Source organism: Equus przewalskii, chromosome 2, assembly GCF_037783145.1.
Source record: "Equus przewalskii isolate Varuska chromosome 2, EquPr2, whole genome shotgun sequence".
Lineage (NCBI taxonomy): Eukaryota > Metazoa > Chordata > Mammalia > Perissodactyla > Equidae > Equus > Equus przewalskii.
This window is the reverse complement of record NC_091832.1, coordinates 15372616-15394200: the sequence shown is the minus strand read 5'-3', so window position 1 is coordinate 15394200 and position 21585 is coordinate 15372616. Positions and strand designations below refer to the sequence as shown.

At 42.5% G+C, this 21585-nt stretch overlaps 2 protein-coding genes across 2 annotated transcripts in view; one reads left to right on the top strand and one right to left on the bottom strand.

Moving 5' to 3' along the window:
- The window catches only part of ZNF691 (zinc finger protein 691), a 31232-nt gene extending 26472 nt beyond the window's left edge, over positions 1–4760 (top strand). The window contains exon 3 of the transcript XR_011532928.1: positions 4409–4760. The gene's annotated coding sequence lies outside the window, so the exon portion shown is untranslated. The remainder of the gene's footprint in view (positions 1–4408) is intronic.
- A 15617-nt stretch (positions 4761–20377) lies between these two features.
- SLC2A1 (solute carrier family 2 member 1) overlaps positions 20378–21585 on the bottom strand; it is a 28770-nt gene continuing 27562 nt past the window's right edge. Inside the window, exon 10 of the mRNA XM_008538524.2 lies at positions 20378–21475. Coding sequence (XP_008536746.1) covers positions 21275–21475 — 201 coding nt within the window. The 3' untranslated portion in view covers positions 20378–21274. The remainder of the gene's footprint in view (positions 21476–21585) is intronic.

Genomic DNA, 21585 nt, shown 5'->3' with positions numbered 1-21585 from the left:
AACTGGGAATTGACTTCTTGAAAAGGTCAACAAAATTGACAAACCCTTAGCTAGGCTAAGTAAGAAAAAAGAGAAGACTCAAATAACAAAAATCAGAAATGAAAGAGGAGACATTGCAACTAATGCCACAGAAGCAAAGAGGATCATAAAAGACTACTATGAACAAGTATACTCCAACAAATTGGATAACCTAGAAGAAATGGATAAATTCTTGGAAACATAAAACCCACCAAGACTGAATCATGAAGAAATAGAAAATATGAACAAATCAGTAACTATTAAGATTGAATCAGTAATCAAAATGCTCCCAACAAAGAAAAGTCCAGGATCAGATGGTTTTATAGGAGAATTCTACCAAATATTTCAGGAGGAATTAATGCCAATGCTTCTCAAATTCTTCCAAAAAATTGAAGAGGAAAGGACATGTCCAAACATTTTATGAGGCCAGCATTACCTTGATACCAAAGAAAGACACTACAAGAAAAGAAAAAACTACAGACCAATATCCCTCAAGAACATGATGTAAAAATCCTCAACAAAATACTAGCAAACAGAATTTGAGAGCACATTAAAAGTATTATATATCATGACCAAGTTATATTTATCCCCAGGATGCATGGTGTGAAAATCAATAAATGTAATATACCACTAACAGATGAAGGACAAGAATCACATGAGCATCTCAACTTTGCAGAAAAAGTATTGGACAAAACTCAACATCCTATCATGATAAAAACACACAACAAACTAAGTATAGAAGCAATGTACCTCAACATAATAAAGACCATATATGAAAAGCCTACAGGGAACATCATACTCAACAGTGAAAAGCTGAAAGCTTTTCCTCCAAGATTAGGAACAAGGCAAGGATGCCCACTCTTACTACTTTTATTCAACCATAGTACTTGAAGTCCTAGCCAGAGAAATTACAGAGATTAGATAGATAGATAGATAAAAGGCATCCAAATTAGAAAGGAAAAAGTGAAATTATCTCTGTTTGCAGATGATCTGATCTTATATGTAGAAAACCCTGAAGACTCTACATAAAAAAAAAACCTGTTAGAACTAATAAACAAATTCAGTTGAAGAATAGAAAATCCACATACAAAAATCAGTTGCGTTTCTATAGACCAACAATGAACTAACTGAAAAGGAAATTAAGAAACAATCCCATTTATAATGCATCAAAAAGAATGAAATACTTAGGATAAACTTGCCCAAGGAGGCAAAAGGCTCATACACTGAAAACAATAAAACAATGCTGAAATAAATTAAAGTAGACACAAATAAATGGAAAGACATCCCATGTTCATGCATTGAAAGATAACATTGTTAAGATATCTATGCCACCCAAAGTGATATATCGGTTCAATTCTATCCCCATCAAAATCTTGGCAATTTTTTACAGAAATAAAAAAATCCTGAAATTCACATGGTACCACGAAAGACTCGCAAAAGCCAAAGCAATCTTGAGAAAGAAGAACAAAGCTGGAGGCATCACACTTTCTCATTTCAAAATATATTACAGAGCTACAGTAATAAAAACAGTATGATATCAGTATAAAGACAGACATATAGAATAATGGAACAGAATAGAGGGCCACGTGTATACAGTCAACTGACCTTTGACAAGAGAGCCAAGAATACACAATGGAAGGGATAGTCTCCTCAACAAATAGTGTTGGGAAAACTGGGTATCCACATGCAAAAGAATGCAATTAGACCCCTATCTTACACCATACACAAAATTCAACTCAAAATGGATTAAAGACTTAAATGTAAGATCTGAAACTGTAAAACCCCTAGAATAAAACATAAGGGAAAATCTTCTTGACACTGGTCTTTGTAATTTCTTGGATATGACACCAAAATCACAGGCAACAAAAGCAAAAATAGACAAGAGGGACAACATCAAACTATAAAAAACTTCTGAACAGCAAAGGGCACTGTCAACAAAATGAAAAGGTAACCTATAGAGTGGGAGAAAATATTGCAAACCCTATATCTGATAAGGGGTTAATAGCCAAAAGATAAAACGAACTCCTACAACTCAATTGCAAAAAAACAAAAACCTGATTAAAAAATGGGTTAGGACTTGAATAGACGTTTCTCCAAAGAAGACATACGAATGGCCGACAGGTATATGAAAAGGTGCTTGACATCACTAATCATGAGGGAAATGCAAATCAAAACCACAATGAGATGTTACCTCACACCTGTTAGGATGGCCACTATTAACAAAACAAGTGTTGATGAGGATGTGGAGAAACTGGAACTCTTGTGCACTGTTGGTAGAAATATAAAATGGTGCAGCTGCTGTGGAAAACAGTATGGAGATTCCTCAAAAAGTTAAAAATTGAACTACCATGTGATCCAGCAATCCCATTTCTGGGTATCTGTCTAAAAGAATTGAAAGAAGGATCTCAAAGAGATGTCTTTACTCCCAAGTGCATTGCAGCATTGTTCACAATAGCCAAGGTATGGAAAGCCCCTAAATGTCCATCAATGTGGGGTAGATAAAGAAAATGTTGTATATACATACGATGGAATATTAATCAGCCTTAAAAAAAAGTAAATCCCACCATGTCCAACAATATGGATGAGCCTTGAGGACATTACGCTGAGCGAAATAAGCCAGTCATAGTTGGACAGATACTTCGTGATTCTACTTATAAAGTTTCAGTCATGCAGGGTGAATAAGTACTAGAGACAATACAATTCCTTTAGTAACAATAATACAACGTAGTGCCCAGAGTAACAATACTGTTTGTATACTTAAAATTTGGTGAGGGTGAATCCCATGTTAAATGTTCTTACCACAATAAATAAACAAACAAATGCAATGTAAGGACACAGAAAGGTTAAAGTTAAAAGGATTCAAAAAGATAACTCAAGTAATTACTAACCAAAAATAAGAGAAAAAGGGGCCTGTGTGTAGCTATGTTAATATGAGAAGTCACAGATTATAAAGGGAAAAGTATTATTACCAGGTTTAAAAAAAAGGCCATGTAATGATGAGTTCCAATTCAACAGGAATATATAATAATCCTGAAGCCATGAGCACCTAATAAAGCCTCAAAACTTAGATGTGGCCTTATTACTTCTGGGTGGGAGCTCTAAGAATCAGTGTGTTTTGCCACCTGCTTGTGCCTCCCTCTGCCACGGCAATCGAGACTGCCCAGGCAGGCCTTCTCTGTCAGCCTGGGTCCCAGAGGGAGGATGGGGAAAACACTTCCAGCCAATTCATGATGGGCATGACGCATGAGCAAGAAATAAATCTTTAATGGGTTGTTTGCTTTTGACAGCTTTATTGAGGTATAATTGGCATACCATGAACTACACACATTTAAAATGTATAATTTGATAAGTTTTGACACACGTATGCACCCGTAAAGTCATCACCACAGTCAGATAATGAACATATCCATTATCCTCCAAAATCCCTCTCATCTTCATGTTCCATTTGGTTCCAGGTGACTACTGAATCTGCTTTGGTCATTGTAGATTTGGTTGCATTTACTGGAATTTTATAGAAATGGAATCGTACAGTATGTACAGTTGTTTTGTGGGTGCTGGCCCCGTGGCCAAGTGGTTAAGTTCCACACTCCGCCTCGGGGCCCAGGGTTTCACTGGTTAGGATCCTGGGCGCGGACCGAGCACCAGTCATCAAGCCATGCTGAGGCAGTGTCCCACATAGCAGAACCAGAAGGACCTGCAACTAGAATATGCAACTATGTACTGGGGGCTTTGGGGAGAAGAAAGAAAAAAAATTGAAAACAGATGTTAGCTCAGGTGCCAATCTTTAGAAAAGTGTACCATTGTGTTTTAGTTTCATTTCCCAAGTGACTAATGATACTGCAGATCTGTCTACGTGCTTATTCAGTATCCATAAATCATCTGAACAGAAGTGTCTGTTCAAATATCTGCCCATTTTTTATTAAAAAAAGTTTTATTACTCAAAACTTCTGGTCTTTGAAAGACAGTGTTAAGAGAATAAAAAGATGAGCGAGGGAGGGGACAGGGGTGTGACTATAAAGAATAGCACAAGGGAGCTCTTCATGGTGATAGAATAGTTCTGCATCTTGATCGTGCTGGTGGTTACACACATATACACATGTGAAAAAATAACACAGAACTATACACATACGCTGTACCAATATCATATTCCTGGCTTTGATAGTGTATGATAATTATGTAAGAAATGATTGTGAGAAAATAGAAAAAATATGTATTGGTCTCTGTCCTGGTTCCTGGCACAGAGCTCCTAAAACCCTTGGAATTGCCTAAGTGATAAGAGCACTGAGAGCATCTTTTGTTCTAATATTTGGTCTTTGACTCCAGTTCCTAACACAGAGCTCCTGAAACCCTTGGAATTCCCCGGGTGATAAGAGTGTCTTTTGTTTTTGAGATGACTCTGGATGGGGACCAGTCACCAGAAAGACCAAGTCATAATTAAAAGCTTGGAATTTTCAGCCTCACCCACCATTCTCTTCAGAAAGGAGAGGGATGGAAAATGGAGTGAATAACTGATCGTGCCTACATAAGGAAGCCTCCGTAAAAATCCCAATAGCATGGAATTTGAGGAGCTCCCATGGTGGTGAACACATCCATGTACCAGGAGGATGATATACCCTAACTCCACAGGGACAGAAGCTCCTGCGTTCGGGACCCTCCAGACCTTGCCCTACGTGTATCTTCACTGGCTGTTCATGTGTCTCCTTTATCATGTCCTTTAATAAACTAGTAAGCATAAGCAAGTATTTCCCTGAGTTCTGTGAGCCACTCTAGCAAATAATGGAATCCAAGGAGGAGGAGGTCTTGGGAACTCAGTTTTGTAGCCAAGTCGGACAGACGTTGCGGGTAGCTGGGAGACCTACTGCTCGCGATTGGCATCTGAAGTGGAAGCAGTCTCGTGGGACTGAGCCCCTAACCTGTGGGTTCTGGTGCTATGTCCAGGCAGATAGTGTCAGAATTGAGTTAATTTGTAGGAAACCCAGGTGGTGTAGCAGAGAACTGCCTGTTCTGGGGAACGCCGCCCCCCCCCCCGCCCCCATCCCTCACCTCTGGTATCAGAACTGTTGTGAGTGTGGCAGTGGTATGAGAGTAAAGGATAAACAGAAGGAAACTGAGTTTTTCCAACTCAATAACCACCGAGGGGAAATGGGTGAAGGCTATACAGGGCCTCTTGACTTTCTTTGCAACTACCTGTGAATCTAAAATTATTTCAAAATTGAAAATTAAAAAGAAAAAACAAACCACAGACTCTCTAAAGTAAATGGTGTTTGGACAATTGATTATCGATTAGAGGCAAAATAAAACTGGATCCCTATCTTACAATATACATAAAAATCAATTCCTAGAGTATTAAAGACCTTCATAGGAAAAGAAAACTATTAGAGAAGACAATATGGAAGATTGTATTTGTGGCTGCAAGATTGGAAAATGTTTCTTAATCTAACCAAAAAAGAATAAACCAAAAGGAAGAAAATCAATAAATGTGACTACGTGAACATTAAGCATTTCTATTCACATAAAGAGAGCAAAAAGATGAGCGGCAAACCGAAAGAATAATTGCAACACATAAAACTGAGTAAGATTTAATATCTAGAATAGATAAATAACTTCTATAAATCAATAAGAAAAAGACAAGTCCATTAGCAAAATGGACAAAGAAATGAGGAGTATTTTCACTCAGGAGAAAGCACGAGTAACCCGTAAACACATGAAAAAATTTTCGGGTTCATTTGAAATCAGGGAAATGTAGGTTGAAACCACAATAAAATCCAAATTTGACAACCACCAAATGTCAAAGTTAGATAATACCAAATGTTAGCTAGACTATGGAGTAACGGGGGCTTTCAGATGTTGCTGATACTGGTGTAAATTGGAAAAGCCCCTAGGAAAATAGTACAGCATTACCTTAAAAAGTTGGACATGCATGTACCCTACAAGCTAGCAATTCTACTACTAGATAAATGTCCTACAGAGACTCTCTCACGTGCACACCAAGAGACGTGTAGAAGAATGTTTACAGTAGCATTGTTCACAAGAGCAAAACAAACAAGGATAACAAGAGTAACTGGCTTTATGGTTTTGAGATTTATCTTTATTGCATGACGCTGTGTTCTTTGACTTTTACTGCTCTATTGTACGAATACTATTGTATTAGAGGAAATGCCACAACTTATTTATCTAGTCTCTTCCTTAAAAGCAATGAAGTCAGACTGTTTTATTGGTGAATTTTTACTAGCCTTTCAAAGGAACAGATAATTCTTAACTTACACATGTTATTCCAAAGGGGACAAATTATCCAACTCATTTTTAAGAAGTTAATATAATATTGATGCCAAAACTATTTAAGAACAGTAGAATGGACAATCTCATTTGTGAACATGGATGCAAAAATTCTAAATAAAAATATGAAATTTTAAATCCAATAGTAAATTTAAAAATAATGTATTACAACCAAAGTACAGCTTATTCCAGGGATGTACGGATTTTCGAAAATTAGACACTCCGTCACTGTTTTTGGCTTCTTCACCTAGTCCCACTACTTCTTTGCAGGCAATAGCACAAGCCAGGAGAACAGTCAAAGCAGTCAGCGACGACAGTTACTCTGATCCAGGCCGAATTACATAGGGAACGAATGTCTGGCGTTCATTCACACAGCAAGGCTAACAATTTCAACACACAGATAAAATAGATGTGCAACCGCATAAGTGACTAACTTAAACTGACTAGATTGAAATCGACAGGAGACTTGACTGTTTTATAGATCCAGAACCCAGAAGCTCTCTTTGAGTGTAAAGACCTAAGATAATCTTTTCTTTCATGACATCATGTCTTTGTCTTCTGCGTAAATCCCTTGTAAGTGCCTCCCGAGACCTTCTCCCAAGGTAGAGCTAACTTCAGTGTAATGAATAGATTCAGGTAAGGATCATCAACGGATGCTAAAACCATTGGGTGAAAGATTGTTGCAGAACAGAATACTTACACAGAGTATCATTCCATAGGTTACTTGATTAACTACAAAGGGGAAAAGTTACCTTTAAAATTGGGACCTGAACCAAGTGATCAAACTTAACCATCCCCAACAGTGAGACAAACTGACATTATGTGCCTCACGATGTGATGTAATGAGAAGTACATAACATCATGTATGCAGTATTTTTGCCAAAAATGGTTAACTTGAATCTAATTGTGGGAGAAAAGTGACCAAATCCAGACTGTGGGACGTTCTAAAAGACAACTTCCCTGGATTCTTCAAAAATAGTAGAGTCATAAAATACTATCTATGTGTATGCGTGCACACATGCACATGTGTGTGTGTGCTGTTCTAGATTAAAGATAAAGATTAAAGGACACTAAAAAGGCTTGACAACCAAATGCAATACGGGATCCTTAATTGGGTCTTAGATCAAATAGGAAAAAAGTTATAAAGGTAACTTTGGGAATGACTGATGAAATTTTAGTATGTTATTGTATATTGGATATAATTATATTAATGTCATATTTCTTGGCTGTGATAAGGGTATTACAGATATGTAGGAGAATGTTCTTGATCTTAAAAAGTTACATGCTGTGTATCCAGGCATAAAATGTCATGATGTCTGGAACTTTCAAATGGTTCAGCAGAAAAATAAAAAAATATATAGATGGATACCTACATAAATAAAATGTGGCCAAATGTTAACAACTGGCGAACCTAGGTGATGGATAAGCTATTAATTCGTTGTGCTATAATCTCACCTTTCCTCGGGATTATTTTTCAAAATAAAAAGTTCAGAAAAAACAAAAAGCTGGAAAATGCACCTATTGCAATTGGAAAGAGGAAAGGGCAGCAAAGAACAGAGGGGACGCAGTGCAGCATCTCTGAGACTTCAGTTCTGCTTGGTTAATCACCCACTGTGTTCCTGAAACCTTCACTTTTGTGGCCGCAAAAATGGAAACAGTCTGTAATTTTTCCTTGTTTTTTTCCTCTCTCTTCCAAAGGTCTGACTGATCTGAATAGTTTCTCCCAAATTTACTGACTTAATTAGTTTCATTTCTTTTAGTTAACCCTGATGCCTTTTCCTCCTCCTATATGATAAATTCCTCTTCTCAATTTCCCCTCTTTGATTAATACTGTCCTTTCAAAAGATGGAATTCATCTTAATAAAGGAGGAAAACCACATGATCACCTCCCTTGATGCAAGGAAAGCATGCAATAAAATTCAGTGCCTCTTCAAAAATAAGAAAAGAAGAGAAATTCCTGCATATAAGAATGAGCATCTATAGCAAAACCTCCATCAAACTTCATACTTTAAAGTACAAGTATGCTTCCAAACCTTAGAGGTATTTCCTTTAACTTTGGTAGCTAAACAGGCCAATAAGATGGGGTACTTCTATCACCACTAATACTCACCATGATATTGGAGGTCCTGACCAACATAATAAGACCACAATATGAAAGAGGAAGTATAAAGATTGGAAAGGAAGAGATTTATTTGCAGATTATGTGATCATTTGCATGAAAAATAATGATAATAAGAGTAGTTAACATTTCTTGAGCACCTAATATGTGCAGGGGCTGTTCAGTAAGCATTACACATATGATGCCTACTTATTCCTACTTTTTTAAAAACCTAAGGCGATAGGTACAATCATTATCCCCATCTTACAGATAGTGACACTAAGGCACAGAGAAGCCAAGACATTCACTTGAGGTTAACCTAAGCAGTCTAACTCTAGGGCCTAAAATTTAACCACTGTTCTGTATTATAACTTTCCTATAATCAACACAATTTGCGGCAGACACGGAGAGGTATGAGAAGTGTTCAAGATCTGATGCAATAAAATTCGTATGTCTCTAGAGCTAGAGGAGAAGACATAACAATGGTTCTCAACCTTGGCTGCATGTTAGAACCACTTGGGGAGCTTTGAAAATCCTGATGCTCAGGCTGCACCCAGAGCAATTATTGGGAATTCTACAATTACATGGGAATCCTGGAAGAAGGGTGGAAAGGCCTCCGTACTTTTTAAAGAACAACTGCATTAAAATATCTTAGATAGCTCAAGAACCCACTCAAACCATGAGAGGTTTCCTCTCTTGCAACCTGGGTGAGGTTGCAAATTTGCACCAGGTGAATTACAGAGGGTGTAGTTTGAACCCAGGAGGAGGATATGGACTAGAAGTCCACACTTGTTACGGTGACTATAAAAAGGGCTCGTGGTATCCACATTCGGCTCAGGTAGATTCATCCTGGAAGCCTGCAAGGCTCAGAACCTGCTCCCCAGCATCAAATCTGACGGATAATGATCTTACTGTGTTAATAAACTGTCAACCCAATAGCCTCAGCTTGTTTTAAGACGTGAACCCCAGCCTTCCTGAGAAGGTAACTGTATCACCGCCATGAATTGTTGAGCCGGTCCCCTCAACATGGCCCCCCAGAGGTAACTCTATCACGATGGTGAATTGTTGACCCAGTAATCTAACTCCTTGGAGATGCTAGAACTTCTTTCTCAGTGAGCAAGTGGCTTTTCAAAACTGAAAAGGCTTAGAATTAAAATAGAGATGACAAGTAAATCAAACCTACCATATTAATGCTTTTGTGTTTGAAACAAGCTTGTGTGTGTGTATATGTGTGTGTGTTTGGCACTTAAAGTGTAATTCTGAAATAATATGGCAGATTGAAGAATCTGATAAATTAGCCTAATTTGATGGATTAGACCTGTGAGCTGTAAGAAAATTTAATTGTTTGTAAATAGTATTGGACTATTTGACAACTAGATCCACTAGATACATATGTTATTTATATATAAGTAACCAGTTTTTGTTAAGTCCTTGGGAAGGACTTGCTTATTCAGGATGAAGCCTGATTGATCAGGCATATGACAGGTGTGAAATGAAAAGGGAATATGTGAAATTTACAAATTCAGTTTAAAATGCTTAATGCAAGTACAGTTTATAAGTTTAAAAACGGGATCAATTATTTAACGGAATTTAGTTTGTTCTACCTAAGTTACTTGAACAATAATAAAAGATCCCCTTAAGCCTAATTATTATTTGATATAAATATAATCAACTTATAAATAGAACAGTATACTTGTAAAAACTGAACTTTTAAATCTTAAATAAAACCAGGGTTTTGAGTTTGTAGATGAAAAATTTAATATTGATTTAAAACCTAAGATGCTGCAAACAGTCTTTTGTGATCACAAAATCTGCCTTGAGACAAGAAAAAAAATCACATTGACGCTATTATTATCTTCATTTAACCAACGAAGAAACTGAAGCTCAGAAAGGTTAAGAAGCCAGCAGTCGACTCCATGCACGCCTGCCTCTAAAGCCTGTGCTCTTAACTAGTTCGTATGTGGCTTTCCTGACCAACCGACCCCATGGAAAGTCAAGTGGCTTCAGAGCAATTCAATAAAACATTTGAAGTGACTTAATCGATGTCCGCTAATATGCACTGCAGGTTGATTTTATAGCTAAGCAGTCAATTTCAGCTCAAGGAAAGAGACTATTGGCTCACGTAACTGAAAAGCCTGGCTTCAGGCAGGGTTCCTACAGACTCAAACCCTGCTTCTCTCTGGCCCTCTGTCTGTGTTGGCTCCATTCACAGACAGGCTTTCTTTCTCCTGTGGTGCAAGAGGACTGGTGCTATCTGTCTGGGCTCAAGTACAGCTAAAAACTGCGGCCTCTTTCCCAACTGTTCACACAAAAGAATCATTGCATCTCATTGACTCAGATTAGCTCACACGTCTCTTCTGGAACCAATCACTGTGTCTGGAGGAATGTGATGTTTAACCGGCCGTGCCTGGAGTCAACTCCACCACAAGGGTGATTGGATGACAGGCAGCAGAAACAGATGTCTACTGCAGCAGGCAAACTTACCTGTCTCACTTCAGGTTCTTGGGAGTACCTCCCTACATTACTCAGGTTTACTGCTAACATACACTCTTCCTTTTGGCCCAGAATCACTATATGCTAGAACTTACTTGTGTATCCTTGATTCTTCCCATCGCTGCATTTTGAAGGCAGGGATACCTGTCTTGCCTTGCTTCAGTGACTGACATGAAAGCTGTTTAGGGACTTGTCTAAATGAACAAAACCCAGATTATAGGAGCCTGAGTTTGTTACCTCAGAAAAGAAAGGAAAATGAAGATGGAAAAGTGTTTTTATGTTATTATGGGTGGTAGCTATGTAGTGTAAGGATGGAAAGTCAAATTCATCAAACACTTATTGATAACTTCTGTGTGTTAGGCTGATCCCCGTTGGGGACAGTGTTCTAGTGGCCTTTAAGGAGCACCTAATCTAAGGGAAGAGATACATGGAAGGTATTAGTTACTGTGATTGGTTTTGGCCCAGATCCAGGTTAGAATGGGCCACCATAGAGCGCTTGGTAATGGATTGAGTCCTATAGAGGATTGGGTTGTCGTGTGTGATGTTGGGTGGTTTAAGGTTGTTAGTTTGTATCTATGGAGCACCCCCATAAAGTTCCTGATGCCCAAGGCCTGGGGCATGGGGATAGGCAGGTCAGAGGGCTCTCAGAATAGGTCCAGGTCCTGGCTCAGGGTTACTCCTATTAATCTGTTAACAATGTGAAGAACCTAGCCACAAATCGACCCAGATACCCACCAAACCATAGACATAGAGGGCAGACTGGGACAAATCCGAGACCCATGCTGCCAGACACCCTATGAAATGGAGCACTGTCCCAGAGACAGCACGTCTGCAGACATGGAAGGAGTGCTGCTCAGTTCCAGGGGAGGGTGTGTGGGGTGCCTGGACTTGAGCCTCTGTGAAGTGCAGTTCCTGACATTTTTCACTTGGGCTGTGCAGAGGAAGGACATCTTCAACTGCACCCATTCCAAGAGCGTGGCAGTGACCACTCAGAAGCCAAGCCTTGCTTAGGAACAGGTGCAAAGCTGCAAGGGAGACATTCAGGCCCTAGAGAGAGCCGTTCATTCCATTTCCCTACCTCTCTGAAGTGAGAGGCTAGTGAGAGAAGACAGCCCACTGTGACACACTTTTCTCACCGTGTGTGGGTCTGAAATAAACATGGAGAGCTTCTTCTGAAGGTGAAGAGGGACCAGCCTACCCTCCGGCCAAACACAAACCCTGCTGCTTCTATATGTGGCCCTGGGCAGCTGCGTATCCTCATCACTCAAGGCCTGCCAGACGCTTCCCTTGACCTGCATGTCCCTCATTCAACATTAAGCACACCCTGTGAGATAGAGTCAGTTATTATCCTTATCTCATAGCGAAAGAAACAGAGTCTGAGAGGTCACAGAGTCAATATGCAGCATTACTTAGATTAAAACTCTGTGCTTCCTATTTCAAGATCATTTTCTTAGCCACCACACTTCATGTACATAAGTAGCTGCACTTGACAGAAAGCACGTAGCACTGCCCCTAGGGGTGATGATCTGACAAGAACAGAGCTGCTGGACTTCTTTATGTCTCAGTTTGTTCAGCAATAAATGGAAATAACTGCCTCTTCTTTTGGGCAGAGTAATAGGAGATAAGAAGATGGGTTTTCCCTCTCGATTTGATTGCCAAGGAGGCAGCTAAGCCATGATGGAAATAGGAGGTCGGTCAAGAGTGTGGTTCATGTTGGTGGCCCAACTGCAATGACTTCATCTACACAATGGGCCTAATCATAGTATCTCCCTCATAGGTTGTCGTTAGGATTCAATGTATTAATATATGTCGTGGATTTAAAATGGTGCTTGACAAATATCACTCACTACCTAAACATCAGCTACTATTGGTATTAAAGACAGAAACTTCGCCACCAGGGATCACTGTGACCATAAATATAGGTAACCTCCAAGCAGGGATGGCAAAGCTGGCACTCACCTTGGCTTCCTCAGTAGGCGTTTAGTTTGGGAGATCAGCTAGCTATAATCTTGGCCAATAGAAAGCAGAGCTCAAAGACATGACAGGGATGGAGAAATAAAGTGTCAGGAAATAATAGTAGCTCCTATTTTTACCATTTTTATGGTCAAGCACTACATTAAGAGCATATCAACTTGGTCTTGTCTAATCCTCATAGGCACCCGGGGTAGGTATTATTAACTGTGTCCCTTGTCTTAGCCTCCACTCCCACCTCTGTAAAAAGACAATAAGAAGTGATGAGCTTTTGTCCCTAAGCGACATGACCCAGAGCCCACACTTCTCACCTCTACCCTCACTGCTTTTTGAGGTCTACCACTGAGAACCAGATGTCAGGGCTGTAGGAGGACAGAGACTCACTGTAGTTACATCCCAACCTACACTACGGTGTGTGGAAAGAAATTATAAGCCCCGAATACTTTGATGGACCTTGTTTAAAATTAGATTTTAAATCCAAGGCAACAAGAGTCAACGGTACGTCATGAGAAACTTTGAGTAAAGCCTATTGGCACAAGCATTCTTGAAAAGACAAAGCACCAACAGATCTTGTACCCTCTGCTTGGAAAGAAAGGAGAGAGGTGAGAGAATATTTACCTACCAGTTTTTATAAAGTTTAAGTTAAATCTATACTTATTCTTTATACTTATTTTCGTCTTAGAGAGCAATTGAATTCTGAAGACTCCTTGCTAGAAAGGGCAACAAAATTACTGTAATAGTCAGAGGATTGTTTTCCTAATTATCTTCCATGGGTTGTTGTGACCTTACAGCTGTATTTTTATCATAGATAATTATATATTTTGAAATGCAAGGAATGGTGTTGGTCGCCTCAAAGGTGTAAAATATGCCATAGGAGGCTGGATTTGTTCACCAACCCTATAATAACGAACCTGCTGACTGTAACCGCTTATAATTAACACAAATAAAATAACAAAAGTGTCAAGTCTCTTCTTACCTTAAAAAAAACAGAACAAAACAAAAAACAAGGTCCTCGAGTGATCTACAAGGCCCTGCATGATCTGGCGTCCTGCCACCTCTGTGATCTCACCTACCTGTCACCTTGGTCCAGACGCCCTGGCCTCCTTGCTGGTCCTCCAACACACCAAACGTGGTCCCGCCTTTGGACCTTTGAATTTCCCGACCATCAGAGCCAGAGATGACCTTGGGAATGGAAGAGATCCCTGGGAATTCACAGAAATCTTGGGGGTGATTTTCTGAATAGTGTGGAAGGGGGAATATGGAGTAACTCCAGCTGATACCTGCACTCCACATACATTATCTTATTTCATATCACGACTGATGAGAAGACTGAAGATCAGAAAGGTGAAGTGACTTGCTCAAGGTTATTCAGCTAAGTAGCAGAGCAAGAATCTGAAATCAGCTCTATTTGACTCTAGAAACCATGTTCTTTCCAAGACAACACATAGCTTAGGAGAAAGATCGGCAAAGAGTGTACGTTAAGTGCTCAGTTAAGCAACAGTTGAAGGAATGAACAAATGCTTCATGGAGAAAGTGACAGTTAATTTGGTCTTTTTTAGATCAGACAGACTTTGGAGAGACCAAAGGCAGACCAGGAGAAAGAAGGAGCTTGAACAAAAAGTTTTAGGGTGAGACAGTTAGGTGAGAAGCTGTCCAGGGAACACTGAGTATGTCACTTGGCTGGATCTTAGGGTGTTAAAGGAGAGTATTGGGAGAAAAGGTCTCCAAAGACCAGAATGTGAAAGATCTTGACTGCTAGGTTAAGGAATTTGGGCTTTACCATGAGACAGTGGGGAGCATTAAGCCATAGAGTAATGTGGTCAGACACTGTTTTAGGAAGATAATTCCGGGGTGCCAGGGACAGGGTTTCCGAATGGATTTGTTGAAATAGTCCTAGTAAAGGGTTATCTCCAAAGCAATCTATTCTCTCTGAACCCCTGAGGGGTTGAGGTTAAAACCTGCTCTGACCTAAATGTTCACACAACAAAGAGTAGTAGCAGCAGTGTCCCAAAGAATGATGAGCCAGGCCCCAACTAGGAGTTTCCTCAGCCAACTCCTTAGGCTGTGATGGGATGTGATTACCTGGTGGAAAACAAGAGTAGCTGGGAGGGCAGTCTGTGTAGAGGGAACCCCAAAGGCTTGTAGGGGAAGGAGTACATGGAGGTCAGAGGACAGAGTAATCAATGCCTGGAAGATGGTTGGTAATGTGTATCAAGGCTGCCCCAGGGAGAGAAGCCCAAGGCATCCTGCCCTACATACCGATCTATATCATCCTCCGGGAAGCATAGAACGTCCTGACCTGATCTGACCTGATTCTTATCCAAACTTATAGGGCTACCCAATAACCAGACCCCACCTGCACTGATACCATTTTAACGATGTTTTTTATGATCTTTCCTTTGTCTTGTAAAGAAATAACTCACATACTATGCCTTATAAATTTAGCTCTACCCTCAACCCATTGCAGCTCGTCACTGCCCTGGGTCCTGTTCCCATGCTATTCTCTGAATAAAGGAGCACTACTACCAGACCTTGAGAATCCAGGAAATCTTTCTTTCGACTCCTCAGCTCACTGAGCCCGTATCATTTCTTCCGGTGGCCCATATGGGGATCTTGCTTCATCGGCTTGTGATCTTAAGTTCTGGAAAGTGCCCTTTTCTTCTTTGTGCCTTCCTCTTTTTTAAGGATGGATCTAAATTCACTTTTCCATCGGGAACCTTCTCAGACAGCTGTATGAATCCATGTTTGCTGCCCATGGCTACTCTATGGGGCAAACCATGGCATCCAGCTCAAAGAGAATCAGTACCTTAAGCATAAGGGTGATGAAGAATGAATTAATCCATTCCTTCCTAATCCTATCTCTAATATATAAATTTTACATGGGCACAGGTCGACCACTTAAGTCATTAGGACGGTTGCCAATCTCCAAGACTCCTGTGGCAGGTTTCTTTTCCTAAGGTTGGATTGGCATCCCTCCCTATGGCTCCTGACCACACTGAACTGTGGGAAAGTCCCAATCAGGACTCTGGTTCAAGGAAAGTACCAAACTCTAAACTTTGGTTAAGTGTGGGAACCCCTTCTTGGGAGAATGGGTCCAGGACACAATTGGGTAGAATATCCCCCAGATCAGTGGAAAATTCCTCACTGTTTTTCTCTATTCTTTTATCTCTGGAACCATTCACCAGGCACCTATTACTGCCAGGCACAATAGGGAAGACATACAAGAGATGCAATGCAGGGGGAGCCCCCCCCCCATCACCCCTTGCTATAGGAACCCCACAGGAGGAACAATGGGTAGGATGCCACCCTAGGTTCAGGGAGGATTTTCAAGGTAATGGAACTTTCCTTTCATCTCTTAAAGTTACAGTGGCCATTTTGGTCTCTGTTTGAGCTTTGCAACCGAGAAACAAAGGAATCTTCAAAGAGTCAAAAGCTCCACCCCTGAGAGCTCCCACTCTGGTTTCTGGGCCTGATCACCCTGGCGACCCTAAGTGGGGCGCCCTCTCTTGGCAGTTGACTTGTTGAGTATTTTAGGTGCCTACTGAGTTGGTTATGAGGATAGGAGACCTGTGATTTATTCTGTGAACTGTCCTGCTGGGGTTGTGTGCCCCAGCATGGGAACTGTTATGTGACTCTTATCTTGATAACCATCGGGAAGAGGCCAGGAGGGGGAGGCCTGATCTCCTCTTTTTCTTTCTGTGTCTGTTTCATTCGTCACCACCTCTGTTGTCACCAAGTTGAGCTTAAGTTCAGGCTGGACCTGAGCAGAACCTGGACTTTCTTTAAATCAAAAATTTAAACCTTGTGCCACTATAAAAACTGAATGTTGTGTCTATATTCCTGACCACCATCAAAATATCTCTGGCTTCCTATCTCATATAAGCCACCAAATTAAATCCATGTCTGACCCTACCCTATCCCCAAATGATTGGTTGGACTCCTGGTCAGGTCAAGGCCTCTCGACTACTATCAAAGCGTTATTCATTGGGTTAATCACATTGCTGGTATTTCTTATTATAATTTGTTGTATATTTCATTGTCTTCCACATGTCAACAGTTTCACCTCCTGGACCCCTTCTTGTCAAATGATTCTCTCATCTCCAGAGGATCTGTATACCTTGTCAGCCTTGGACTCTGGATGCAACCTTCCTGTCCACTGAACTTTCTGCCTGTACCCCTATGGCCCCATTTAGGGACAGCTCTATGACTTTGTACAGCTGGAAGTAGTTAAGGAAGATTGACCATAGTCTATATCCCCAAAAGATTTCAGGGCCAAATGGGTTCAGGGGGGATTTTATGATGAGGATCAAGGCTGCCCCAGGGAGAGAAGCCCAAGGCATCCTGCCCTACATTCAGATCTATATCATCCTCTAGGAAGCATAGGACGTCCTGACCTGATCTGACCTGATTCTTATCCAAAGTTATAGGGCCACCCAATAACCAGACCCCACCTACACTGATACCATTTTAACAATGTTTTTCATGATCTTTCCTTTGTCTTGTAAAGAAATAACTCACATACTATGCTTTATAAATTTAGCCCTACCCTCAACCCATTGCAGCTCTTCACTGCCCATGGGTCCTGTCCCCATGTTGTGGCTCTTACTGCTCATGGGTCCTGTGCCCATGCTATTCTCTGAATAAAGGAGCACTACTACCAGACCTTGAGAATCCAAGAAATCTTTCTTTCTACTCCTTGGCACACTGAGCCTGCATCAATTGGGGTGGGGTCGTGGGCAGTGGTGAGGGATGAGGCTGCATCTGAGAGCTAGAAACTGATGGTGAATGGCCTTGAATTTCCCGGCTAAGGAAGCTGGACATTATCTTAAGGGAAATGGGGACCCAGGCATGGTTTTAAGCAGGAGAGAGACATGACTAAATGTGCATTTTAGAAAGATCACCAAGAGTGCAGCGTGGAGAATGAGAGGAAAGAGACAGGAAGCAGAGAGAACAGTGAAGAGGTGCTGTAGTGGTCCTAGGAGAGATGATGAGTGGCTGCACTATGGCCAGCAATTGCAAAGGACAGAAGGGGTCAGATTTGTAGGAAACAAATAAAAATCATAGTTTGAGAGAGGGGGCATTAAAAATGTAGTTTTGACAGGCGAGAATGAATATTCTTTCCCTATTATTAAATACACATTCTGAATTGTTGGGTTGTCTGCCTAAAACCACCCTGAAGAACTCAGATTGTGGAACCACTTTGAGTCTAAATTCTCGTGCATTCATTCAACACTCCAGACCATACTCTGTGGTGGGAATTGGAGACAAAGGGATGACTTAGAAGTTGCCTCCCCAGTCTGGTGGAAGGACAGTCAACTCTTGTACAGTGTGGAGAGAGCTTTGATGGGGGAAACAGGACTCTTTGGGGTCCAGTGGGGGAACCTGATCTGGAAGGTTTCGAGGGAAAGGCGACTTTTAAGCCCAGGATATCAGATAAACGATGTCACAAAACTGTCACCGAACTTAGCGCTGGAAAAGATGACGACCTGGGAGCAGCCCCATTACCTATTCACCCCTTTCGTAAGAAACCGTAGACGTCACTTTGCGCAACAGGTAGCCCAGGTGAGTTACACTCCCCAGAGTGCTGGCGCTAAAGCAGTCACCGTGGCTTGCTCCTGGAGCAAACACATCTCCCAGAAGACCCACGTGCACAGTACCCCTAACAGCCAGCGCCTGGATCGCCGCCTGGGCCGCCTCCCGGAGCAGCGATTGGTGGAGGCCTGGAGCCCGCCCCTCGGCATCCCAACCGTGCGGCTCTGATTGGTAGAGACGCCGCATAGCTCCGCCCCTCCTGCGTGTGGACAAAGGGAGGCTCGCGATGTGGGTACGCGATTGCTGAGCCTGACGTGGAGCATGGCAGTTAGGGTCTGCGGGGGATGGATGATCGCTCCGGCCCCCAATCTACACCCGCGGTGGACTGCGGTCCCTAGAGAAAAGGCGTCAAGGGACCGGAAGCTGTGCCTCCCGGAGCATTGTGGGCCATGACTTGGGCGGGCCCCGGCTCCCGGCGCCTGCGTGCGCCCCGCAGTTTGGGAAATGGCCGGCGCTCGGCAGCTAGGTGCGAACCCAGTGCGGGGAGGGAACCGGGGAGTGGGCTCTCGGTACTTTTTAGATCCAGGTCTGGAACGCTGGACCGGGGTGGCGCTGGGGCGCCGCCAGGCTCTGCCCGGCTTCAGGGGCTCTGGCGCACGGGGGCCAAGTTGCGGCACGGGGTCTGCGCGCCATCTGCTTTGCATCCGTACGCTCTGGCGGCTGGCGCGCCCGCCCAGCCCTATCCCCGCCCCCGGTTTGTGTCTTTTCCATTCGGTGGAACAGCTGCCAGAGTGCCGCCATAAATTTTAACAGCCCCGAGTGCACCCCTGGCAGGCTGGGCCTGATTCTTCTCTTTGCACTGTCCCTCCGGGGGGCCCCCTCGTAAAGCTTAGAGATAACTCCTTTCAACAGAAGCTTTTTTGGGTACACGTAAGGCTTCCTCCGTCCCACCTGACCCCAGCCCTTCTCTAAACCTCACTCCTCACTTGTGAGATGGGGAGGGGTAACTCCTCAGATTCTTTGTACCTGATGATAATACACGTAGGTAATTACATTTATTAAATCCGTTTTCCCTTCTCAGCCCCTCCTTAAAACCCCACTTCATGCCAAGATTTTATAGTTTTGCTTGTGTGCAGTTATGAAGGCTTCGACAGGCAAATTACCGGTCTCCACCCCCCACCCCTACCATTGTCAGCCGAGTCTCGGGACAAATATCCTTGGTGTTTTATTACATCAAATATTTTCGGAGTGCTTGCTGTGTGCCAAGCTCTGCACTTAGTGCTGAAGACCCAGATGAACCAAAGGGAGACTTCTTTCGTGAAATTGAGATGTGGGAGAAATTGGGCCCTGCGATAAAGGGTGGAAGGGTATAGTGTCACAGGAAAGGAACAGATGAAGCGGTCTTGGAATTCAGGGGTGAGAGACAAGGGTCAGAAGTCTTTAAAGCGGAGGCAGTAACACATGAGCTGGAACCAGAGGGGGCATTTGCAAATGAAATGGGTGGGAGAAGGCAGCTTGACAGCTCACTGGGCCCAAGAAATGAACATGTTTCATTTTGCTTATATGGGGGTGTGGGGAGCAGCTGGATATGGGGTAGGGCTTGTGTAGCATAATTGCTAAAAGCAGGGGTTTTGGCTTATTTGCTGTGACACTTCAGGCACATAATCTCTTTGAACCTGTCAAATGTACATATAGTACTTACCTCACATTCAAGATAAGGCATGTCAAGGCCTGGGCATCAAGCTTAGCACATAGCTGTCATTTTTTGAATACCATCTATCATATGCGAAGGAAAATGGGAATGCCTTGAATGCCAAGATATTTAGATTTTCTCTGGGTAATAGGGATCATATAGCTTTTTGAGCAATAGAGTAGAGTACACCAAACAGAGGTGCCTGGAAGGGACTGGACCTCAAGTCAAAAAGTCTGAGGCCATTCCAGCCGTTGCTTCTCTCCCACACCTCAACCCACAAGCATTTCAAAACCACATTTCTAAAAACCAGCCATTTATATCTGTTTAGGTAAGTTACAGAGGGAGTAAGGTGGTGTATTTACAAGTTGGTTTGTCCAGAAATACTATAACTTAGTGTCTGTATTTAATATTGACAACCAAAAAATATATATATATAAATATTTTCCATCTATACACAGCAGGGCAGGAGTGTCCATGTCTTCTTGAGCAGTGAGTTATCAGCCTCCCCGTGGCCCTCCTCTCATAGTGATTGATCATCTGGCCCTCAGTGCAAAGGAGACTAGAACCTGGCAGCCCATTCTGGCCCTTCCCCTCTCCTCCCTGCACTCCAGTGCTTCCAACTGGTCTCAGGCAAGGAAAGATTAATTCGAGTGGTTGGGTAGGAAGAGATGGGAACGGGCAAATCCTAATGGAGCCTGACCTCTAGGGTGGGGAGATCCAGGCCAACAGAAGGGAGCGGCCAGAGCCACCTCGAGTAGAAGCCTCAGTCCGTGGTTCGATTAGTGTGTCCTTGGTCACAGGTCCAGCCCTACAGATTAGCTTGGTGAAGAAGGCAAGTGTCTAGGTAGGGCTTGGTCCCCACCCATAGGCACTGAGCCATTCAGGGTGAAGCCTGGGGGGTGGGTACAGGAGACTCTGGCTGATAAAAAAATAATAACAAAATCAGTAATAAAAAAAATTATAAAACCTGTTGCTTGTCTGAATAGATCTGAGCAACAGTCTTGCTTTTGTTAAAATCCTGGAGCCATGAAAGTCCTGAATATTCTTCTGGACATCATTGCTGGCTGAAGAAAATAGAGCCCCAGGCCCGGCTCCGTTGAGATCTGTCAGTTTGGAAGTCTCATCCAGCTGCCTGTGCTCCGAGAGATACGTGGGGCTGCTGGGAGCAGGCCGGGCTGGTGGTGCGGGGCGCCTCACACTTGGGAATCAGCCCCCAGGGGGTGGAAGAGCTCCTCGGGTGTCTTGTCACTTTGGCTGGCTCCCCCCTGCCGGAAACCAGAAGCAATCTCATCGAAGGTCCGGCCTTTGGTCTCGGGAACTTTGAAGTAGGTGAAGATGAAGAACAGAACCAGGAGCACGGTGAAGATGATGAAGACATAGGGACCACAGAGTTGCTGAAAGACACAGACACACTTGGTTGGAGCCCTGACCCTGGATCCTGGTTGTAAGACCTTGGCTACATCACCTTACCTCTGGGCCTTTGACCTGAAAAAGGGAACAGCCA